At 46.9% G+C, this 24,194-nt stretch overlaps 1 protein-coding gene across 2 annotated transcripts in view; it reads right to left on the bottom strand.

The window, feature by feature from the left end:
- LOC110482627 (DENN domain-containing protein 2A) overlaps positions 1-23,607 on the bottom strand; it is a 56,873-nt gene extending 33,266 nt beyond the window's left edge. The window contains exons 1-2 of one of the 2 annotated variants that reach the window (XM_021552024.2): positions 23,470-23,607; positions 1,195-1,293 (exon numbers count right to left, since the gene is read on the bottom strand). In XM_021552024.2, coding sequence (XP_021407699.2) covers positions 1,195-1,265 — 71 coding nt within the window. In that variant the 5' untranslated portion in view covers positions 1,266-1,293; positions 23,470-23,607. Of the gene's footprint in view, positions 1-1,194; positions 1,294-4,399; positions 4,524-23,469 lie in introns of those variants that run through there. The other variant, XM_085568190.1, reaches the window with a different exon arrangement.
- Positions 23,608-24,194: the final 587 nt, after the last annotated feature.

Genomic DNA, 24,194 nt, shown 5'->3' on the forward strand with positions numbered 1-24,194 from the left:
GGAGAAAGCAGCTGGCATTCCTGTAGTGTCTGCTCAGAGGATCTCTCTCAGTCCATCCTAATATTTCCCAAATGCATACTGATGCCCAAAGACTGCACTTTTACTATTCCATTTCTATGGGCTCTTCCATCCCAGTCTACATGCGCTCTTAGCCCCACCATGCACTCAGGCACTGTCCCACAGCACCCACAAACCAGATTCAACATTCTCAGATGAAACATCTTCACTCTTTGGGTCCAAAGTGCAACAAAAATTCCAAACATACTTAGTCTAGAGATTTCCAAGTGTGTGGTTCCACGGTATCAATACTGTGATATTTTGTCAATATCCTTCTAAACAAGCATATTCCAACACAAAATGTTTCTGAACTGAAGCACTAGGCCATGTCTTTGAGGTTTGCCTGGGCTTGGGAAAGAGTACCAAACAACAAAATGTAATTACTAGGATGCAAATCCATATAATTAGTCCCATTTAACCACAATCCCAACATTAAGATTCAACTTGGGAAATTGCCCCATTCATTTAAATGTGTCAGTTGTGTCTCTTCCAGAACTTTGCAGTCTGTAAGAGCATCTGTGGGGATACCCTGTGTGCTGTCAGGCCTGGAGCTTTGTCCTGGAGCTAAGCAGTGCTGGCAGCCATTGCAGACTCAGTTGTGGTGCACAGTGAGTCTGAGACAGGCTTCTGAGAAATGGGACCTGAGCCACACTTGTTCTTCCTCAGCCTCACAGATATTTAACTCCTGGCTGTGGCAGTGACATTGTGTTTTGGTTGAGAGCTGGTGCTGTGAACACCATGGTCTTTCCCAAGCTGGACATCACAGTGCCATGGTGGTTGGACCTCAGAGCAGAAGCCACCCTGCTATGGGTGGGGATGGTGGGGCTCTGCTGAGGAGTCTCCAGGTTTAAATACTTCAAGTGCAGGCAGGGCAAACATTGACAGAGATATCATCAGCACAAGTGGTCTTGCCTTGGGGCAGACCTTTTCCAGCATTGTGAGTCTGGAATATTAGAAGTTTGACTGGATGATTTAATACACAGAATCGCAAGATGGGACCTGTGGGGTGTGTTTTAATGTGGGAGGAGAGAGGGACAGTTCCTAGCAGAGAGAAGGTTTCATTCCTTTGGTTTTCTTTGTGTTGGGGATAATAAAACAAGCAAAGCACACTGGCAGTGGAACATGGAAAGCTCTCACCTCTCAACAGACTTGCAGACAGCACCCCCAGACTTGCTGCTCACATCGGCCGCCTTGCTTCCTGTCATCATGTCAGCACACAGCAGGGGAGCAGGTCACCTGCAGACAGACACAAGGAAGAAGCATTGCTCTCTGCTCAGCATCCTCCTCTTTTCCTTCTACACACACACACACACTTCTTGAAATCCAGGAGAGGAGCTGAAGCAAAACATGACAGCTGTCTGAAGACAGCCCAGGCTTCCTCCCCGAGAAGAGGGGTGACAGCAACACCTCTCAGAAGCCCAGTGAGGAGCTGACAGTTTTTGAGGGCAAAAATTGTCTTTGACTCAGCATCAATTGCTGCACCTTGAATTAAATATGGAGAACATTTCAACAAGGCTTTCATTGCCTAAATCTCATCAGATTTAGACATTTTTTCCCCTCGCAGAAGACTAAATCAAAAACAATTTTATAACAACCTGTGTTAAGGCCACAAGTCTGAAGTGGCTGCTGGGCATACAACACTGTCACAACATTCAAAGCTTGGGATGAGAAAACATTTTAGCCTGAAGAGACACTTAACTGCAGGTCTTCTCTCTGGTGGGCCATGTTAGCCTGCTACTGATCTCATTTCAGAGGACAACTCCTTGTGGGAATAAGATAAATCATTCACAAAAATGAGTCATTCTGTTTGCCTCGTGATTTCTAGCACTCTTGGAATGACTGTCCCTCTCTTTGAGTGCCACTGCTACCCAGCCAATACAACAGACTCCACCTCCATTTTATTGTGCTGCAATGCTCTTTTTTGTTAAATAGAAAATAGAAGAATTACTCTGCAGCACCATCTCTGCTCACTTATCAGGATGGTCTGACTACTGTAAAGCATTGCAATGACAACAGGCTCACCATCTTGTAGGCAATACTTGGAAAAGTCTCTCAGATATCTCCACCAGCTGGTCTGCCAGAGGCTGCCCTGCCATGCCTGGCATTTGACAAGACCAAGTGCCTCTTGTCATTAAAAAAACATATAGCTCACCACACCAGAAACAGTAAGGAACAAAAGCTGTTCAAGCTTTTGGGCAGAGAAAGGAAAAGGGGGGTGGGGGTGGGAAATCAGTTTTGTTTGTTCACAGTTTTCTCTCCCTCCTTTTATTCCATACTGGCAATGTTCCTGAGGCGAGGAGTGAACTCTGGGTCAACTCAATGTGTACACACTCGGGGCAGCTCATTGCTAACCATTCAGCAGACTCTCTTTTCCCAGACAATAAACTGCCTTGGCTTCTCTCCCTCATTAGTAACTGGAACAAGCACCCACTTCACTTCTAGACACAGAGCAGCTTTGCAACACTGTCAAGAAAATTTACCAGCCCAAGAACCAAAATCTATTCATCCATCCCTTAACTGTTATGGATTGAAAATAATGAAAAACTAACCATACTCGTGGCCAAAGAATGATTCACCCAGGCAGCCAAAGCAGATTCCTGCAAAGCTGCAACAGAGTCTGCTCTGCACTTGGTTTACAACATCCCTAGAGCAGGGACAGTCTCTTCACTCAGCACTCATTCAGTGCCTTGCAGCTCCTCATCTCTGCCTTTAGCAGTGAGAAATACATTTCTTGTGTCCACACACACAGTCCCCATGGCCCTGCTGAAACACTGAACGCTCAATGGGGATGCACTCTTCTGTCTTCATGAGATTACTCAGTTTTCCCATCAGGAAACTCCATCTCTCGGCCTTTTCCAACAGCCTGCCTTGAAAATGAACATCTGGGTACCAGCAGATGTGTGCTGATGCTTGGCACGAGTCTCACGGGAAAGGAGCACCACGGCAAGCAGCAGGTGAGCATGACTTGGAACCAAGAGAGTTGTCTGTCCCTTCTAGGCACAAGTGTGGCTGGAGTAACCAAAGCAACACTCATGCTAGGCAGATTAAAGAGTGGTCCAGGAGTTTCCAAAGCTGTGACAACAGCCAGCTACCTACTGACACCCCCACTGACAACACACACTGCTGAGGGAGTGAAGTCATCCCTAGGAGATACATGGGGAGCTGTGCCTTCCCTCTGAGCAGCAGGGCACACATGGTGCCCTCAACATCACCTAGAGGATCCCTACAGCACGTTAGCTGGTTCTGCTCAAAAGAGTAAATATTTATCCAAACACGTCAAAAGACACATGAGGGAAAAAAGAGTCACCTCTGGAATAAAACAGTAGAAAATAAAAAGGTACCTCTGAATAAGCCCAACAATCAAATAATTTCCAGGGGCCAAGTACAAGCCCAGAAGAGCTTCAGAGGTGATATGATCATTTCTTCCAATAATAAGATCACTAGAAATAACTTGCATGCCTGACCCATAGGCATTGCCAACACCTGACCAAGGAATTGTGATGGCAATAATGGCAAATTGCCTCCAGCAGACAGAGAATATCTACTTTGGTTTTCCAAGTTTTGGCTCCACAAGGCACACAGAGCTAACATGAATTCATTGTTAAGGGCAAAGGGAACTCTTGTCCCTCCTACTGCCCACATCTCTCCTACAATCAACTACACACTACTCTATGTGCTGGCTCAGGCCCTTTGGAGTATCTCTGTGACCTGCTACAGCTCACTGAGAGTTTCTGACAAAGCAGCACATAGAAGGGGCCCAATACAAACCCAGTCTCCGACAAGGGAGGTAATGAGATTCTGTGCACAGGAGGGGAAGGCAGAGGGCAGTGGGGAGAGAGCACAAAAGAGCGTGTGTAAGGCTGGGGAAGGGAGACCTGCCAGAGGATGAGAAGTGTTATCTGAAATGCTTTGCTTTCCTGCTTTATGAGCAATGTGACCAGGGCTCTACAAACTGCCTAAAGGAAAGAAGCAGGGCTGAGTTCCATAAGCAGGAGACCCGAGAAGGACATACACCACTCATCAAGCTGGTACTTCTTGACAGGTTGCTGCTTTCTCTAAAAACCACACAAGAACTTTCTACCAGCAATGGGAGGCACAGCCCCACAGAACCCGAGCCTGAGGCCGCTGCACCTGGCATGTAGATCCTGGAGCAGGACATCAAGGCCATGAAAGGGGAGAGAAGATACTGAGCCCCATTTGGAGAACCTTGTCACTGCAATTTATTCCCTGCCATTGTTTGGGGGAACAAAGCAGTCATCTGATAGTGTTTCAAAATTAAACTGGGAAAGGAAGGACAGGGGAGGAGGTGGGAGGAAAGAGGGAGAGGAGGAAGCTGTCAAACCTGTTGGCTGGACCCTGGGAAGGATGTGAAGTCTCCCAGCAGAAACCTCTCAGCGTATCTCCCACATGCACCCGGCCTCACAATTCCCAGGGCCATGTGATAGGGGCTTCCTGCTACCAAGTGAAGGGAGACCTAGCCCGACCTCTCTCTTCCAAACACAGTTCCTGCCTGCTTTGTGTTCGCAGAGAGGCGTTTGTTTACTGATCTATCATTGGCATGCAGGAAACAGCCTTGACATGAGCTGTAATCATCTGTCTCCAGCAATAGCTGTTTGGCTTTCTTCTAATTTAAGTTTTCCTCCCGCCCCCCTTCCCCAGTGCCCTCTTCCCCACTTCCGATCCAAGTGCTTTTGGAGTACGCACATCTGGTTCAGGGCACGGGATACTATGAGATGTTTCCAGAGCAACCAGTGAATAAAAAAGAGGCACACTCCCACCCTCAAAGGGCAGAAAAGGCTTCCAGGGGAAGACCTCCAGGGAGACGAAGACACCAGCTTTGCCCACTGCACTTGGTGCAGCCACCAAACAACGAGGAAAGCCAGGGGAGCACAAAGGCCCTGCAGTCCCTATGACTGGAAATGCACACAGCCAGCACACAGGTCACACATGGGGGGGTTTGCCTCTGAGAAGGTCAGGCAGCAATGGCAGCAAACCTCCCAGGCCTCCCATCTTTGCAGTTTTGTCTGTGGGGAACAAACCAAGCACACCTCGAAGGTGGTTTGGGGATGAGTATTACACTTGCTGCACGCTGGAGGCCATATCTCAAGGTTTCCTTTGCTCTGTTTACTCTCAATCTCGCAAAAATTTCATCCATGTCCACAAGTAGATGCTAGCTACACTGCTGGTGCATATGAACAGCAAGGCTTCACAGCAACAAGAGCAACCTGCAGCTGGTCCAACTCTTCTCAAGAAGAAAAAAGGCCATGCTATGTTTCTCCTTGGTGCTCAAAACCCAAGTAACTCTGAGCAGCCAAAGCCTACAAGTCACGTATGCCTGCTCCGGTGCTTTACACAACAAAGGGTGCAGCACAAAGACGGCAAAAAGGAGGCAACAATATATAACATACATACACATATAAAGAACAGGAAGGATGCCAAGAAGACAAAACACTAACAGGAAAAACATGAGTAAGGGGAAACCAACAGTTAAAGCCTTCAAGGCTCCCTCCCCCAGCACTTGCTCTGTTTGGAGGCTGTTTTCCTTTGGGGGAAGAAGCAGGCATGAGGATGCGTGCCTGTGCTCACACACACAGCCCCAGCACCGGGCAGTGTCCACGTTCCCAGCACCAACACGCTGCCTTCCTGAGGCCACTGGCAGAGTGTAACCTCAGGGAGAGAGCCCCTGCTCAGCAGGGAGGACACAAGCCAAGCAGGGATGCAGCCAGAGCTGAGAAGGGCACCAGGAGCCAGGAGAGGCTCCCTTGGTGAAATAAGATGCTTACATCTTGTCCCTACTCGAGGTGCCCAACACCAACCCAGCAGTAATGCATGGATTTTCTCAAATTTGAGCCCTACAACCTGTGCCATGAGCCTTCCCCAGCTGACAGCCCAAACAGCTTCTCCTCAGACAACTTACACAAAGTCCACTTCTTCCCTCTCCTGGCCAGACCTGTAGATGGGTCACCTCCACAGCAGCAGGGCTTCTCAGAAAGGATCAGTCAGCTCACTCACAAAGAAAAACCTTTTTACAAGAGGGTGACTAAGACCAGAGGGATGGTGGAGGCTCTGCCCTTAGAGATACCCAGTACCCAACTGGATAACATCCTGAACAGGCTGCTTGCTCTACAAGACCACACTCTGAGCATGGGGCTGTATTTGCCACCTCCAGAGGTGCCTTCCCACCTCAGCTACTCTGCCACCCTGTGCTGGGCACAGTCAGTTTAGGGCAAGGTGACCTCTTTGCAGACACTGATTGTCCTGGATACATGAATCTCGTGTAGACTGAAGACACCAACAGCAGGATTGCTCAGCTCATCACACTCGTAATGGGATCCTAATTGTACATAATTCCAGATAATCAGGGCCAACTCATAAAAAAGCAGGATAAAATTATGCAAAGTGTATTGATAAAGGACCAACAACGGGGAAGTAACATGCTCCTACAGCATCTTTTAGAGCCAGATCCCACACAGCCTCCTACTCCCCTCACCCCACTCTGTCCCAACTTTTCCCTTTGATCTATCCTATCTTACACCACAGGGCTTACCAGGGGGGTCAGGAGGATCCCATGTGTCAAAACAAACTGTATTTTCAAAAACCCTGAGTGGAATCGAAGTACCACAACCTCTGCCTTTGTGCAACATCCCACATCAGGGGAACAAGGCTGCAATGTGAGGAATGCAGGAACTGGCCATATCCAGCAAATCTGGGCTGGGTGTTAGGACATGTCTTTAACTTTACAGTATAATTTGGTCTCCTGACCTCCTCCCTCTCTAAGCACACAGAACAAACTCTGCCTGCTTATGTGTCTTTAACCTGACTGAAAGGATTACCATGGTTCAAGGGCCTGCCCTGCTCCTCACCTGGCTGCCAGCAAGGTGGCCCCATCCCTGCCCTTGGTAAAAGACATGCCTGGTCACATCTGACAGCTGCCATTGGCTAAGGGTCTGCTGACTTTTTTCCTCCCTTCTTGCTTTTGCTTTGTATGAGTTCCAATGCTTGTAAAGCCCTTCCAAGCTAGGACGGGCTCACAAGCTGCCTGGTTCAACTCCCTAAACCTGCAAAGAAATAAAAGGAGGGGAAGCACAAAGTTTTCTGCTCAGATAGCAACATTAGTCACCTGTCTGGGAAAACCTAATGAGCACTTAAACACATGGAAGGAATCATAGAATGATTTGGGCTGGAAGGGGCCTTGAAGATCATTGAATTCCAATCCCCTTTGCCAAGGCTGGCAACAAGACTCTACTTGTAAAGAAGTTAACCCTCAGCAATGAGAAGAGGGAGCCAGCATAACCTGCTGTGGGCAATATCAGGGGGTCACCCCAGGTCCCAACTTCAACCTGAGACTATCCTTATTCTGTAGTAAAGCAGATGGACCCTTGAAAAACTACTCTCACCTCCTGTCCATTACTTCCCTCCTCCAACCATTTGCTGAAGGTTGTAGGTCAAGCTCCACAGGGATAACACCAGCATCACCTGCCTGACACCGAGAGCTGGAAGGACAGCACACCTGGTAGCAAGGTAGCTCTAAACACCTCTGCTGACCATGTGCCAGCTGAAACTTTCTTCCCACACAGCACTGGAAAAGTTGGGGTAGAGATGACTCAGGAATGGGAAAGGACAAATTCCTGATCCAAACAGCACTTCTGTTTCAAAGCAGAAGATAAGTTTTTACAAAAGAAAAGCCTGATTTTCTTTTCAAACACAGCAACAATTTTCTCCCCAGGCTCCACGCTAAAACAGCTGAACCATTTTGGCTGAAGGCTTTCGAAAGTAATTGAGCCAGAGGCAATGCTCAGCATGGAAAAGTACAGACTGAAACAAAAATAAAACCTTGACCTGAAGACAGTAATCAAAAACAGGGTCTCACAATATGAATTGTCTCCTGTTAAAGGCGGGGCTCGTTGCACCCACTATTATTAAGCTTGCCCCACATTTCCCATTGTTTTATTTTCTCTTTGTTCCTCCCTCTAAACCCATAACAAACAGAAAAAAAAAAACAACTCAAAGGGTATTCGACAGTTCTTCAGTTTCCTTCAGGCAGACACACCCTCAGCTGAAAAACACAGCATTTTCAGGGTTAGTGGTGGGATGCTTCACGACCCTGTCAAAAAACCCAGAAACACTTTTTCTAACTCCCTGCCCCTACAGATTTAGTCCTGCATGCATAGAAGGTAAATACTGCTCTTTATCCTGGTGGCAAGTATGATTTGTATGACTGCTTAGAGACATGATGAGTCTTAACTCCTGCAGGTAGCTTAACAAACAGTAAGAAAACATTCACATGGAAAGGAAGAGAATGATTCAGTATTTTCCAATCTGGCTGCTAAAATGATTGCAATGCTTCAAGGAATTATGTGTTTCAGGCTATGCTTTCTACAAGGAAGTAATTAAAAAAAGATTGAAAAAAAACTGTAATTCCAGATGAGGAAACCAAGACCCTGAGAAATGAGGGCACCCCTTCTGGGGCAGCTCCTGGCATTACTAGATCATCTTCCTGTGTTTAAGGTCTTGTGTGAGTGTTTGTGTGCACACAGTGGGTTTGCTCATCCCCTTTGATGGGGTGGTAATATTTGCTTTTGCTTTGCAGCCTAATAAATGAAACTTCAGTTACTTGAAGTCAAGGCTGAAGAAGACACTGGTGGTGTGTCCTTGCCTGCAGACTACACCAGTGGAGATGGTGATCCATATCTGGTTTGTTTGGCTTTGAAACTACCCACAGAGAAGACAACTGTGGTCAATAATGAATAAAACAAAATAAATATGGACCAGATTCACACAAGCACACATCTGCCAGCAGAATCGTCTAACAGCCCACAGAGAGACAGGATTCCACCAGATGCAGTGGAACTGGCTCCAGGTCCCAACAAAATAAAAAAGAAATTGGAAAATACTCATTTCTACCAGTGTAGCTAGCTGATGTAGGTGCTTTTCCCTCCTTTAATTGGAGTGCTGTGTTACAAACATACCAGTCCTACTACACCAGTAAATCACTTCCAGTGTAAAAGAATTGGAAAGAGTTCAGGGTTATTATGCTTATAAGAAACCCAAACATTTGACAGCATAGGAAACAACCTGTCACTAAAAAATAGTGTTCAGCTCATGAACCACACTAGAATTCATTTTTGATGTGGTGAGATAATCTCTGCTATTTTAACATAAATGGGACCCAAAGAGGTCCCTTTGAGGAGCAACTCTGCAGAGTTTCCTGGCAGGAAGACAAATTGTCTCACATTCAGAAAGGAAATGAGAGCATTAAAATGAAGAACCTCAACTTCTCCCAAAATAAGTTATCATCAGGGAGACAAATGGAGTCTCAGCAAATCTCTCCTTCGGTGGCCTTCATCCTGCAGGATGCTGACTCTCGTCCCTCCTGATGAGGATTTAGCACACAGCTTCCTGAAGTGTCCATCACCACAACCTTGGGGCACCATCTGCATGCTCCATGAGCCCTTCCTGTACCCACCCCAAGTCCATGACCTTCCACTACAGTCTGTCTCCATCCAGCATCACCTTCTGAGCTCAAGCAAAGAGTCACCCACAGATTGCTTTTCGGTTCCCTGTGTCTCCTTCAACCTCCTCCTTGCTCCTACCCTCACTCTCCCACGTATCTAGGCCATCACAAAGGCAGAACCTGTTTATGGCAGACCTTATTCTTTATGGAAGCCTTCCAACCACAGCCCAGCACATCATCCCCTCGCTCAGCCTTCCTGAGCAGAGAGCAGGGCCAGGCAGCACGTGAGCTGCCCAAGATTTGGCCATCACAAGGAGGAAGCTCACACAGCTCCAAGGAGGAAGAAACCTCTGCAAGGAGGGCTCGCATTTATTTATTTTTCCAGAAGGAAAGCCGCTCTCGGTGGGCGTGTCATGCGTGTGTGTACGTGTGTTTGTGTCGGGACAATGGGAAAAAGGACAGTGGAGCGGAGCTGCCAGGAAACAGTCAACCATCTGCCCGTGCAGAGAGCAGTTTTCCCCTTCCTTTTGTATGGAGAGGAATGAAGCTGCGAGCCGCCATCCGCCCGTGTTGGGAGGAAATCTGAGCGACTTTTCTTTGCCAGGGAGAGGAAGCGTGGGGGAGGGAGCCGGCCTGCTCCCTGTGGTTAAGCGGTCATTGCACTCACGGCCAATAAAAGCGGGGAAAAAGCCCTACCAAAACCCCCAAATCCTGGGGAAAAATCGCTCTTCCTCCTCCACCCTTTCACAGGCGGTTTGGTGCTCCCTCCCTCGCAGGGCGATCCTGGGCACAGGAGGGGGTTTGGAAGGCGATGGAAACCAGCACAGGGGTTTGCCAGCACTGGCAAAGTGCCATCCCACTGGACAAGGAAGAGACACAGAAAGAAAATCAACTCACATCACTGTGTTGCTTGTCCGCCCACACCCTCTCCGTAACCAGGAATTTGGCAACCTGAACACAAAACAACGTGAGGAACGACCCTTTGCTCTTCCAAGGCTCCCCAGCCAAGGGCAGAGCAGAAGGAGGAGAGTGTTGCAGGTAACCATCCATACACTCTGCCCCAGAGCTCCACTACAGCTTCTCATCATATAACTTTGTAAGAGAGGGGGGAAAAGATCTGATCTCCTGGTACTGTCAGGCAAAAATGCTGGTAAAGTATCATGATGGCTTGGTGGCACATTCTTCTGCCACTTTTTGTGGTAGAAAAGCCCCAGGGAAAGAAATAAGTAAAATAGAGAAGGGTAAAATTTTCAAAAGTGTCTACATGACTTTGAAGTTTAAGACCCATTTTCACAATCGAGGATCAGATTTTTTTTTTATTTTTTAAACAAACATTCCTACTAGGCTTGCACTTACACTTGCAGTTCCATCTCTTTATTTAGCTCCCAAATAAGTCCCAGCTTTGACTGAATTAGCTCCACATTGTACTCATGTGGCGCTTAGGGACAAGGTGTGGTGGCTGACTTGGCAGCTTTAGGTTAATGGTTGGACTCCATTATCTTGGAGGTCTCTGCCAATCTAAATGATTCTGTGACTGTGGAAGCAGCTAACATTTTCAAAGAATTGTAAGCACACATTCCTTTTTCTCTAACTGCAAAGGAGACAGGTCTAGGTATGGCTGGGAAAATCAAGAGCGCATTTCTCTGCACCTTCGTGCACCTACGCAAACTCTGCTGCTCACCAGGCTCCAGATCCAGCTCCACAGGGCTGGCAGAGCTTGCTAATGTGGGAGATGTCTCAGATAACAGATCACAGCCCTGAAAAGGGAACTTCCAGAAGAAATAATTACATGTCTAAAGAGCTTCCTCACATCTGGCGGCTTGGAGGACAGACTGACACAGCGATGCTGTAAACCTAAGCACGTCCAGGTCAGACCTGAACTGACACCTGTGTGCCCCATCCCTTTCAGAGACATGACACAGATTTCCACATTCTGTTGTGACTTTTGAATAATTTTTTTTTTTCTCATAAAAACAAAACCACTGCAGTAGCACAGTGTATGACCTGAAGCAAATTCCTTGGCGGTTTTTCTCTTGGTATGATGAGAGACAAGATGAGAGGGAACATAGAGACTTGATATAAGGAAAAGTCTTTTTTTCACTATGGGGATAAAAGAGCTTTTTTCACCATGAGGAAAACAGAGCTCTGGAACAGCCCTGCTGTCTCCATTACTGGAGGTTTTCAAGACCCAACCAAAGCCCTGAGCAATTTGAGCTCAGACCTGAAACTATTTGAGAAGGAGGCTGGAGTCCAGGCCCCCTGTAATCCCTCCAAATCTGAATTATCCTATGATAACAGAAAATGAATTACTGTAAAAGTGAGTAATCGCTCTCATTTTCTCTGTGGAAAATAACAACAAAAAGTATCTTTCAAAACATTATTACTAGACATTTTCCTCCCCAAGTGATACTCTTTTGCCTTCCTCCAACTGATCAGCAAGGAAGCAGTAAAAAAATAGCTGCCAAAAGAAGATCTATAATTATGCTATCCCTAACACATTTCCACTGTAGTTTGTCCCTAGTCATTCTACAGTGCCTAACAAACTTCAACAGCTCCATGGAAGCTATTAGGGAGGCCATGAATCCACCAATAATGCTGCCTTGGCAAATACTGAAGAGTGCTGTAAATTTTCTCTATTAGAAAAAGAAAATATTTTCTTCCCAAGTTCATTCCACTTTCAGAGAGATCAGGGTGCAATTTTTGAAAAGCTTAAAATTATTTCATAACTAAACAAAAAACCAACCAACCAACCAAAGAAAAATGAAAAATATGTATGAAATGAAAGTACTTATTTTGGAGATTTGGTTTTTTTCCTTTGCTGAAGTGTTCCTCTGGGCTTCTTGCAGCAGAAAACCTATAAACTGGAGAGTATCAAACAAGCACATATTGTTCACTACTCTCTTCCAAGGGATGTGCTGAAGCCAATACATTCATAAAGGACTTTAATTTCCATTGTTTACTTTCTTTCACATACATCACACTGCTGGATAATGGAGCAAAAGCAGAGCACCCATGTACAATTGTCTCCATCAGCCCTTATCTCACAACTGAAGCAGAGCTATTTGTACATAAGCTTCCAACCCAGAGAACGTGCATCCAAGTTTTGTAATCCAGGGTATCCACTAGGGCATACTCCACCCAAGATGTTTGGATGTTGTGCTGGACTGGGCTCTGATACTGTTTATTGTGCACAGGAAAAACTCATTACTACAAAGCACTACTGGGTGTCACAAGGGTGCGTTTTACAGGACGCAGAACAAAATATAAAATGAGGAATCTTCTGGAGTTAAACCCTTTGCAGAAGCCCTATACCCTGAACTATTCAATAAACATCATCTCCTTTCATCTTAAATGCTCATAAAGATGCCATTTCCAGTCCACTGCAAGGGGAAATCCCAGCTGCACTGAAGGTGACCGCAGTGATTATGGTGTGGCGTCCATTTCAACCCTCCACATTCACCTAATTTCTGCTCAGCCCCAAAACAGAGGTACCTACAGAAACACAAGCACAGCCCCTTCTGCTCAAGTCCATAAAACCGCTTTGGACAGTTCTCTTACAGGTTCTCATGTGATGTTAAAAGAATAGAAAGGTTTCCTGCAGGGCAAGAGAAGAGGTCTCCCACAGTAGAGGGCCAGCACTAGAGTGACCCACCTGGTATAACACTGATGATTTGCAAGTTCCTCTGTGAAATTCCCATCCCCAGTGTCCCAAAAGCATCAGCATTACACACTCAGCTTTGAAGATCTGACTCAGGAAAGAGGTCTGTCTGTAAATGTTTTTCTCTCTGTAGAAGATGGCGATTGCAGCAAATGCACATTTTCCACAGGCTATGAACAGGCCACTTAGATTACAGAAGGCTTTGGGTTGGAAGGAACCTTAAGGATCATCTGGTTCTAAATGCCTGGCCATGGACAAGGACAACTTTCACTAGATCAGGCTGCTTAAAGTCCCACCCAGCCTGGCCCTGAACATTTCCAGGGACAGGCCATCCACAACATCCAGGGGCAGGGCATCCTCTTGCAGTGCATCACCAGCCTCACAATAAGGAATTCCCCCCTAACATTTAATCTAAATCTCTCCTCTTCTGGATTATATTTTTTTAGATATTCCTCACCAGAACCATGTTCTTTATACAAAGGTAGAAGCTCCCCAATGTTGCCTCAGTTATCTGCAGTTCAACACAATGGATATTTGATAACAACTGTATTTTCTTTACTGATAAGAGAATGACTACAGTCATAACTGGAAAACGAAACCTAAACTTGATCTTTTAGGGAGAAATTCCCCAAACAGTTTCTTCTATTAGAAGAGGAACAAGAAGAGCTTAAGTAATGCTATACTTAATTTACTTCTTGATTGGTAAGAAAAATGTTTGGCATTCAAGTAGGCATTTTTCTTTCCATCTCTTCAGCATGTAATAACTCAAATGTTCAGACTGCATAGCATTTACTTAATAAAAATCTTCCCTAAATGGGTTAACTGCATTCATATTAAAATAAGTAATCATTTCAGCCCTGAAAATAGGTTAGTAAGAAGTTATCTTTGCTTATACACCTTCCCAAGCAAAAAGAATATTAGAGATGCACAGTGTTTGCAAATATAATTATCATATAAAACTAAGAATACTCCCAAGAGGTGATTTGTGCTTTAAAAGTACTCTCTCCTCCTGAAGTAGCATCTCACAAACTCTGAACCACAGTGTAAAAGTCCTGTTTCTCTTACTTGATTAGAAATGCTCCAGAAAATAACTTATCTGGTCAAGATGCACTCACATACTTGAAATGCAGCTGCATGGTCTCAGCAACTCAATTTGCATGAATCACAAACAGATTTAAATGTTGCTGGATGAGCAAATTACTTATGGTTTCTGAATAACTTAAATAATTTTTGCCAAGTTTGAGCTAAATTCAGTATGCCCCCAAAAAACCCCAAACCAAACAGCAAGAAACTTGCAAGAAAACATCTGAGGTAATCTGAAGGAAGCTTACAAGAGTCAGGTTCTTTACTGTGAAGTGACATTACTTACCAAAATTTAGCTAAATTGAGGGGGTGTGTGTTAAACCCTCCCTTTACAAGGAGCTGAAATACTATTTAGGCTTTCACTCCTTTATTTAATTGAAGGGAGAAAAGGAGAGAAGAACATAGATGGGGCTACCCTGCCACCTTTCTCCAAGTAGTTATAATTTTCTTTTATTCAATCATGAAACTGAAAAAGCAATACCACTAAATTTCTTCCAAAGCATCAAAAAGCTCCTAACCTCACTTTGAGGTCATTGCTCAGCTGAAGTTAATGGAGCAATGACAGTGACATCACCTTGTTCTTCTGGGTGACCACATCCACACCTCTTACTGTGCTTCATCACTGCATCACCAAGTCATGCTGACTCTGTGAAACTGCTGCTTAAGAAAAGGTGCATGATGCATTTTTCTGCTTAATTCTGCATTCAAGGATTTCACAGCAAATCATACTAAAATCTTCTACATTAAAAATACCCCGTAAACAACATGTTAAAAAAAAAAAAAAGGTACATGTGCAACAGAGACAGTGAAACAGCTGATGTGCTGAAGTGTGTCAGGAAAAAAGAATGGGTTGGTGATTACCTGTTTCCAGGGAGAGAGATAGAGAGAGAGAGAGAAAGAGAGAAAGAGACAGAGGGAAAGAGACAGAGAAGGAGAGAAAACAAACTCAGTGGTCAGGCTTGATTTTTCAAAGAGCAGATCTTGATCAGGAGCCTGAAGTAAAAATAAAACACCTCTCATGGCTCTCTACAGCTTCCTGAGCAAGGGAAATGCAGAGGGAGATGCTCAGCCCTTCTCCCTGCTACCCAGTGACAGTAGACATGGGAATGGTTCAAAGCTGCAGCAGGGGAGGTTCAGACTGGACATTTGGAGGCATTTCTTTACCAAGAGGTGCCCAAACATTGGAACAGATTTCCTAGAGGTGGACAGTGTTCCATGCCTGTGAGTGTGTAAAAGGCATTTGGTCAATGCCCTTAATAATATACTTTAACTTTTGCCCTGAAGTGGTCAGGGACCTTGGCAAGATGATCCCTGTGCATCCCTTCCAAACACAGTCTAGCCTACTATTATTTTGTTATTCATAGTTTATTCTACTGATAATAAAATAATAGTAATAATAATAAAATTAATAATAATGATAAAATTCTAATGAAAGGCTGCCTTGATTATGAATGGCAAGAGGGACTGGGTTAGACATCTGGGAACACTGGTTTGAATGACAGAAAAAGATAGAATTTGTATTCCTGCAGTTGTTGCTGGTCAGCTGAATTCTTTCACTGCTCTAAAATGCCAAGTTTCTGTTTCTGACAATGTTTCCAGATTGCTTTGGATGAGAAAAATTATTTTACCCCATGCAAACAAACATTAAGCAAGTAGAACTGAAGCAATATATTACATGTCAGAATAGGTTATTAAAAAACCCCAAGCAACCAGAAAACCACTTCATCAAATTCTGACAACATTTTATGAAATTTGTGCCTTTTAGAGGTGATCCTAATTTTCCTTGAAACATACCCAAAATTGTCTTTGACTAGTGGAGGGATCTATGCAATTAACAGGGGAAAAACCTTAGTTTCCCACTAAATTTGAGTAAGCTAAATCATTCTGTAAGGAAAGTTTCCTCCTGTGCAAACAAGAGGATACTGATGGGGCAAGGTTTAGCACAGACTAAGCAGCAATAGCTGTCAGCATCCTTCACCACCACAAGTACAGGATTGTTATGTGAGAGGTGACACCACGGCAAAACCTCAACGTGGAGTCGCTCACAGTAATCTCAGGGGACAGAGACAGAAATCTGATGCAAAAACAGTTACCATGTGTTGATTTCCCAGTAGGAAACCTCTCAGGCTTCTCTCAGAGTTTGACAAAGCTGAGAAACAAAAGCCAGATAGATCAGGGCTTCTGACATCATCTGGAAAGAGCTCAATAGCTTACACATTTCTTTACAGTAACAAATTGTCTTGTAGAATTTGACTAGGGATTGCTGTACATGCAGCCTAGCATGTCAAGGCAGGGAAACCAGATTCCCAGTTACTTAATCCCAAACTCTCTGCATTCAAGGAAAATATTCTCATGGACCAGTATATCGTGGAGGATGCTCCAGGGTCTAGTTTTGGCCAGATGTTGATTTTTGAAGGGCTACATGTGCTGGTGCAGAGACTTCCTTCTCAGTTTTAGTAAAGAGGCATTTATTTCCCTTTGCTAGTAAGCCACTCTTGAGATCTGGATAATCCAAGACTCAGCTCTTACCTAAAAGCCCTGTGAAGCCTTTGGGATCACAGCATCCTTTGCAGCTGAAACACATTGTATTTTTGCATGCAGAAACACATCTTCTGAAGGGGCTTAATGTTTTTAAAGAGAAATCTCCAATAGTCTGAAAAGTCTCTGGGAGCTCTTTCCTTTTTAATTTAGAAAGGTGGCACTTGGCTGACACTGGCAAGCAAACTCATATTTATGAAGTGCCCCCTCAGTGTCCCGTGAAATTTGCCATTTCCCTCCATGACAGTCAGCACTATCTATCACGAAAACATAATCCCCTGGGACAGGAGACCCGAGCCCCTGTGCTGCTCTGCTCTGCAAACAGATGTGCGCACGTTCCCCAGCTCGGAAAGTCACGGCCGCCTTTTGGCAGAGAACTACAGCAGCTGCACATCTGCAGAGGGGAAGAGCTTTCAGCAAAAACTGGAGGGGGATCTCATCCTCCCCCCGCCTGCAGAGCAAGCTCAGCATTTGTTCCTCTCCAGATGACACCCCGATGGGTTGATTTAATCATTCCCACATGCATGCCTATCCACAATGCTTCCAAAATACCAGGCCTGTGACAGCATCTCACCTGAACTGCTCACAGTGACAGGGCTTATCAGCAAGCACTTGGCAAGATGCCTTGCAGGCATAGAAGAAGAGAAAAATCCACTTTCAAGGGTGCTGCTAATATAAAATGATTCTACACAATACAATGGGTGAGAGACCACTTGTGATGAGAACATCTAAGCACATGCTTGATTTTAAGTCTATGCTCAAAGCATATCACTGTCTTCAATCAGACTGTGTGAAGTCCAGTTCCAAACTTCCCAGAGCAGAAATGCTGTACTGCACTGGGAGCCAGAGCATTCCGATGGGTGGATTGAAGCATACACGTGACCTACATGTCTGCCTAAATGATTTGCCAGACTGGGGGCACAGTACAGAGTATTTAAATGTAGCAGGATCACAGAAACACTTTACCACTTTTATTCTCAAAGGGAAATCTAATTAAAACACAGAGCATCTAGCCATTTAAAGTTATTCTGCTTACAAAGAAACAGCAAGTCTTGCTCCCTGAAACAATCTCTCCAGTGGGTTGCCAGAGTCCCCAGTAAGTTTCTAGAAACAACTTACGTGCTTGAACTTGGCCAGGAGCCATCTGCTCTCTGGGATCTGTAGGATCAGGAGTCTCAAGGTCTGGCAGGGTCTCATCCAGAACTCTTTCAGCCACTTCCAAGTGAGGTGGCACCTTTCCCCACTCAAGGTGCCCCTTAACCATCAGCAGCTCTTGACATTTTAAGTGTCTGGGCCAGATTTACAAATGAGCTCAGAACAAAGCTTTTGTGAGTGCTTCTACAAGACCAGCTTTTCTGCAAGGCACAGATACAGATATCCTACCAAGGCAAAGCCTTTCCAAGCAAGATCAGAACACCACATGCCAAACTGTTCAGCCAATCTGATTACTTACCATGATGCCTGATGAGATGGGCATTGGAAATTACAGCTGCCAACACCTCCTGGCAGAACCTATCTTTACACTAGGCTCCATTCAGATCAACAGCTCTCTGCTGTATATATTCTACAGGGAATGAGGGCAGTGGAACAAACCTCCACCAGCTTTTGCAATGCTGTTTTACAGAGGAGGCAAGACTGGCCACAGTTAAAGGATGGCACACTTGAAAACAAAGCTGTGCTCCTACAATGGCTCACATGGCAGCACCTGCCTTATTAGTGGCACAGCATTAGTGGCACAGCATTAGTGGCACTGCTACATCAGTAGCAGCAAGTCCCAGAGTCCACTTCAGGCGTGACAGAGAGGGCTGAACCACAGCTGGCTTACCTGTCTAGCTTCCTTCCTTTTGCCTTTTACTCTGATCTTCCATCACACATCCCAAAGTGGTCCAGGCCCCTTACTCATGTTTCTAGAGATCTTGTCAGCACTGCACGTGGAGCCAGCTGCATGGAGAGCCCAAGGGATGGCCAGGGCCATCTGTTACAAGCTTTTCTCTCTGTGAGTTGGTGTTTTTATTTTAACTCTCTCTGCTTCTGGGCCCCTCTTCATCTCTCGCCCTCTCTGCTCATGAGGACAGAGTTTCCATCCTGGCCCTGGGCCAGCACATGTATGGGCAAAGGCAGAGCTCAGGAAAAGCCATCTTCTGCTCCCTTTCATCACGCAAACACTGCCAGTTCCCAGCACAGGGCTGAGCCAGAGCTCTGCCTGCAGTGCAAACATCTCCCCTCCCAGCCCTCCTACTCCCAGTGAGCAGTCCAAGACTTACCCCAGGCAAGGAATTGTTTGTTAGAAGGCAGACACAGATACATCTCACGTTAAGCAAAGGTCATGTGTAACAGCACATGCAGGTAACAGTCAAGCCAAATTCTTGTTTGTGCCAGCCATTAAAAACAAGGAAACCAGAAGATCCCAAGCAAAGCTGACTGGCAGTGCCCCAGCACTAGGATGAAAATCTTGCCCTAAGAAGGCCTCAGCGATGTGCTAGCTCCTAACAAGTTTAGTCAGTAAAAACTGACCTTAAATCACCACTAACTCTTGCATCTGCTTTGCTAAATCCTTGAAAGTAACAGCATGCCAGCTGCAGCTGGTTTCCCTAACCTGGGGAGGGGAAAAAGCACTGAAGCAAAGAATGAAGATTATACCAGCACTCACAGCATTCATTCCAGCAGGACATGACTCTTTCAAGCCTCTGCCCTTCCAACTATGCTTGACTTCCTTCAGCTTTACCATGGGACAGTACTGTTTTCCAAAAAGATAGAAATTATGTCCTCAATAGACATTATCTGCATTAAAGAAAGGAGTCACAGTGTTTCAAACTTCTTGCAAGGAAGATTTTCCATGAGCCCCCTTTTGGAGTTTTCGTTGCGCACACACACAGCACCCCACATTTGCCCAGAAAATGCTTGGGCAATGTATTTGCCTCAGAGCAGTATGAATTCAGGGGTTTCAGCACAGGAGCACCCCAGCCAGGATTATCCCAAGAACACAGTCCCTGGGAGCAGCTCCAAGGATGACAGGCTGGAACCACATCACAGGGTTCAGAGGTGCTCAGAGCTGTCTCAGCACAGCAGGGACTGAACCATCATGATGGCAGAGCCCCAAAGGTGTCTTGCTGCCACGAGATCCCACTGAGCTCCCAGCTCACTGAAGATAAACTGGTGAAGACTCATGAGAGTGGCAGACAAGAATCCACTGCTTTCACCAGGAAAGGCCTGGGGACTGATGACTTTCACCTCATCAGTCCCATGTCCACAGAGCACCTTGACCCAGTTGGGTGGTGAACCATGTAAAGACTGGGAGAGATCTTGAACAGGGCCAGCCTACAGGACCTTAAGTATTTATTTATGTAAGACAGTGCTGATGCCTTTTAGTGCTTTATATCAACCTTGAACTGATCCTCAGCCTGCTCTGTGCTAAGCTTCCACCAAAGGACACAGGCCTTGGTTGAAATCCCAGGATGCAGAGACTCAGGGACTCCAGACTGTCTTAGGCACCCACTTCAAGGTCACCCAAGGGCCCTGCAGAAGCCACGGTTTCAATGTAGCACAGCCATTTCAACAACATTTCAAAAGCACAGCCTTCATGAAGCTGGGAGCTCAGTCATATGGGGCTGAAGCCACCCCCACACACCATTCCTCACATTTCAGCCTTTGCTTCAATTTCCAGGAGCTGATAGCGCATCTCCAAGGTGAAGACCAGAAAAAAAAAAATCCCATAAGCAAGATCAAGGTACTATTGGCCTTTCCACTGCACTTCAGAGCTCCAGTCAAGGAAACAGGGTCTCTTTTCCTGCTTTGTGCTGTAAAACAGTGCCCACAGATACCTCACATACAATGTTATTTGAGCTGTATCTAAGCAAAGCCAAGATAACTCATTTACTGCCAGGACTTGAATGAAACGAGAAATTTCTTTCCAGCTCCATCCCACTCCCTCCTTCCCTCGGGAGAGTCTTCTCAGCCTGTAAGGAACTGCTATGCAAGTGCATTAAAAGTCCTATTTCAGCATTTCTTTCATAGTAGAGGCCTCTTCCAGCCAGCTCTTGGGATCCTGCCAACAGACATATCAGCCACTAGTACTTAAATCCTTCTGCTGAAAAATGCTTCCCTAAAGAGCTTGCACCCCAGTTCTGAATCATCACAAGTAACCAGCTTCAACAAGAGTTTAAGACAGGTTCTTCTCCACTCCCGTGGGCTTAAGGGTGAACTACACAGCCTTTTCTCCCCTTGGTGTGGCCTCCACTTAGAAAAGAGCAGCTTCCACACAGTTCCAGTCAGGAAATAAATGTCAGGTGTTACAAAAGGAAGGGAGAACCAGCTGCTTTGAATGATGCATTCAGGGGATCCAAAAGAACATAGCACTTATCAGACACTTCTGAAATGTCCAGCATCTCTCCATCTTTAAGAGACTGGCTCTGTTGTCTGATGATTTCATCAGCAAATTTCTTAAACTTGGGGAAGGATCAAGCTTGCGTCTGTGCTCCCAGAGTGCCCAGCAAAATAAGAGCTTTTAAGTTCTGTCTGTATGAATTAGTTGTCATGGCTGATATTAAGAATAACTCATTGGAAAAGCTACTCCTGGATTAAGATCGTCTCTGAAAAACACAGCTTATGAGGTCTTCATTTATCATCTCCTTGTCAAATGAACATTTCTAACATGTAAATACACCAGGCATGGGAGAAAGACAAGACTATTGTAAGTGTCTGACAAAGGATCTAAATGCTCTTCTTGTTTCTGGAGAACAGAAAGCACACACAGAGGTTTTCTTTGCAGACAAAATGTTCCAAAAGCTTTCCCAAGGCAGCGAGCTGGGGGCAGTACCAAAAGCAGCACTTTGGGACACTCCACACACACTTGTGCTCTACAAGGAATACTGCACTTTGGATCTGAGCTGAGGAACAGGGAGTATCTTCTGCGTGGACTGCTAGGACATGGACGTGCCAAAAACCAACCCAGGCTTCAGCGCACAACCTTCTCACCCACGCAGGCAGAGAGTGGTCCCAGCAGAGCCATAAATCTTTACTCTGCTTTTTGCATCCCCGGCCACTCCAGTGCCCTTTGTTTTCAGTGCTTTCTCTTCCGTTTCTCAAAAAGGCGCCTTACTACCCTGGGAAATCCTGTGGCTTTCCATACTTAGCGTTTTCGGTGGCTTCCAAGCCTGACCCAACATAGTAGTTATCCATTTTCACAGGCTGAAACACTGCCTGGATTATTTTAAAAACCCAAACAACAACCAAACAAAACCCCTCAAAGGCAAGATGCACCAAACCCCACAAACACTACCCCAGTGACAACAATTCAGAACACAACACAAGGGTGGAGGAAACGCAGTCCTTTCCTCTGCCAGGATGCAATAACGATTCCGTTTTTGGTGGTTCAGAAAACAGGGCCAGTACTCATTATTGGACCTCAGTCCTGCACACCAAGAATCAGCGGTCAGTAAGGTGGCAGCCAACACAGAAAGCAGCTTTTTAATCCACCACCAACACCAGCAGCTCCCCTCACAGTAGCAAATAAAAGCCCCATGGAAATCCCTCTGGTCATCTCTTTATCTTCCCAGATGAGTTCCAGGCTGGAGATGCTCTGCTCCAAAAGTAAGAAACTTAAACAACTACTTAAATGGCAAGAGCAAAGGTGGCTGGGAATAACTCAGGGTCAGGAGCAACTTGACCCTGACCTGCCTCAGAAATAAGCTGTGCTCTTGCAAAGAGCAGAATTAAGGGCCCATGTTTAGCACTTAGTCCCTGCACCTGTGAGGAGGCTCCAATGCAGATCCAAGCAGTCGGAAAGCCTCAATCCCCCATGGCCATCACTTTTCCAGCATCAAGCATCAAGACACATGCTTACTGGACATTCAGAAAGCCAAAACCTCTAAAAATGTCCCAAATACACCTGGCATGGTTTTACCTCCCAGTTTGCATTTGACACCTTGGGACCACAGCAGCAGCCAGCTCTAACTTCTTTCTTGTTCCCTTCCCAAACAACATTCCCCTCTGCCAACTCCCTGTCTAACCCATTAGCGCCCATCATTCCTATGTACAAGAGCGGGAAGGCACGAAAGCGTTTTTCTCCCCAGGACAGGTGAATACTCCCACCGATCCCCACCGGGAGTCAGAAATGCCACCCTGATAAGCCACAGGCTGCACACAGCTGCAGGCGCGCTCCTTTCAGCCGAAGGCGAAGTAAGAGGAAAGCAGGCTATCCAGAGCAGAGAGAAGAGCGAATATAACACGGGGATTTTGCCGAAAGGAGAACTCTGGCTGTTTGCTCCAGCAGGGCCGGCGCTTCCCCCAAAGAATGTGCTTAGCGTTTCCTCCTCTGTTTTGTGCTGGAGACCGAGGCAGAGCTGAGTTCACTCGGGGGCCCCGTGCTGGGTGGCGGGGCTGCCGCTGCCCCTCTGCCCCACCGCTCCCGACCCGCCCGGGTCGCTTTTTCAGCGGCTGCCCAGGTCCCCTCTGCCCCTCTGCCCGCGGCCGAGCCCCGCTCCGGCAGCGGGCCCGGCCCCGCGCCCGGCGGGATCGCGGCGCTGCCCGGGAGCGCGGGGGGATTCGGCTCGCGGCCCTGCTTTCCCCTCTGCGGCCGGGATGGAGAAAAGCGCGGAAGGGAAAGAGGGGATGAGGGATTTTTTTGGAGCGGCACCTCTGCCCGCTCTGCCGCGCTAGCATCCCCTCGGCACCTCCCTACCTTCCTCGGCGGCGGCAGCGGAGCGGGGGGGCCGTGTTCCGGCATGACGGCGGCGGCGCCCGGCGCCGGGCTGGCGGCTGCGGACCCGCGGCTGGGGGCTCCCGCCCGCCCCCCGCCGCCACCGGCCCCGGCCCCGGCCGCCCTCCGGCGGGAGCACCGCCCCGCCCCGTCCCGTCCCGCCCCGCCGCCGAGGCAGCCGCGCCCGCCCCTCGCTCCGGGCATGGAGCGCCCTGCGCTGCCCGCCCGCGGGAGGGGAGATGCCCGAGGGAGGCGACGGGCGCTGCCGGTGCCGAGGCCAGCAGAGCACACCGGAGCTGGAGCCGCCGTTCCGGTTGCAGACGGAAAGATTTCCAGGAAAACGTAGAAAGTCCTGACTTGATACCAACCCAGTACCTGGGTTGTCACTGGCACGGCTTCCCGAGGCTGATGGGGTCACGCGCCTGGCCAGGAACGCCTCAAACCTGCAGCGCGATTTGTATCCCCCGATTTGAGACTGGGTGTTAGGGAAAGGTGCTTCACGCAGGGGGCGGTCAGACACTGAAACAGGCTGCCCGGGGCAGCGAGCACAGCACCAAGCCCCTCAGAGCTCAAGAAGTGTTTGGACAAGACTCTCACGGTGGGACTCCCGGGGAGTGCTGGGCAGGGCTGGGAGCGGGGCTGCACGGTCCCGATGGGTCCCGCCCGGCTCGGGATATTCAGCGTTGCTGTGATTCAAAGCTGATGGA

The sequence above is a fragment of the Lonchura striata genome, chromosome 1A (genome assembly GCF_050655825.1).
Source record: "Lonchura striata isolate lonStrDom1 chromosome 1A, ASM5065582v1, whole genome shotgun sequence".
NCBI lineage: Eukaryota > Metazoa > Chordata > Aves > Passeriformes > Estrildidae > Lonchura > Lonchura striata.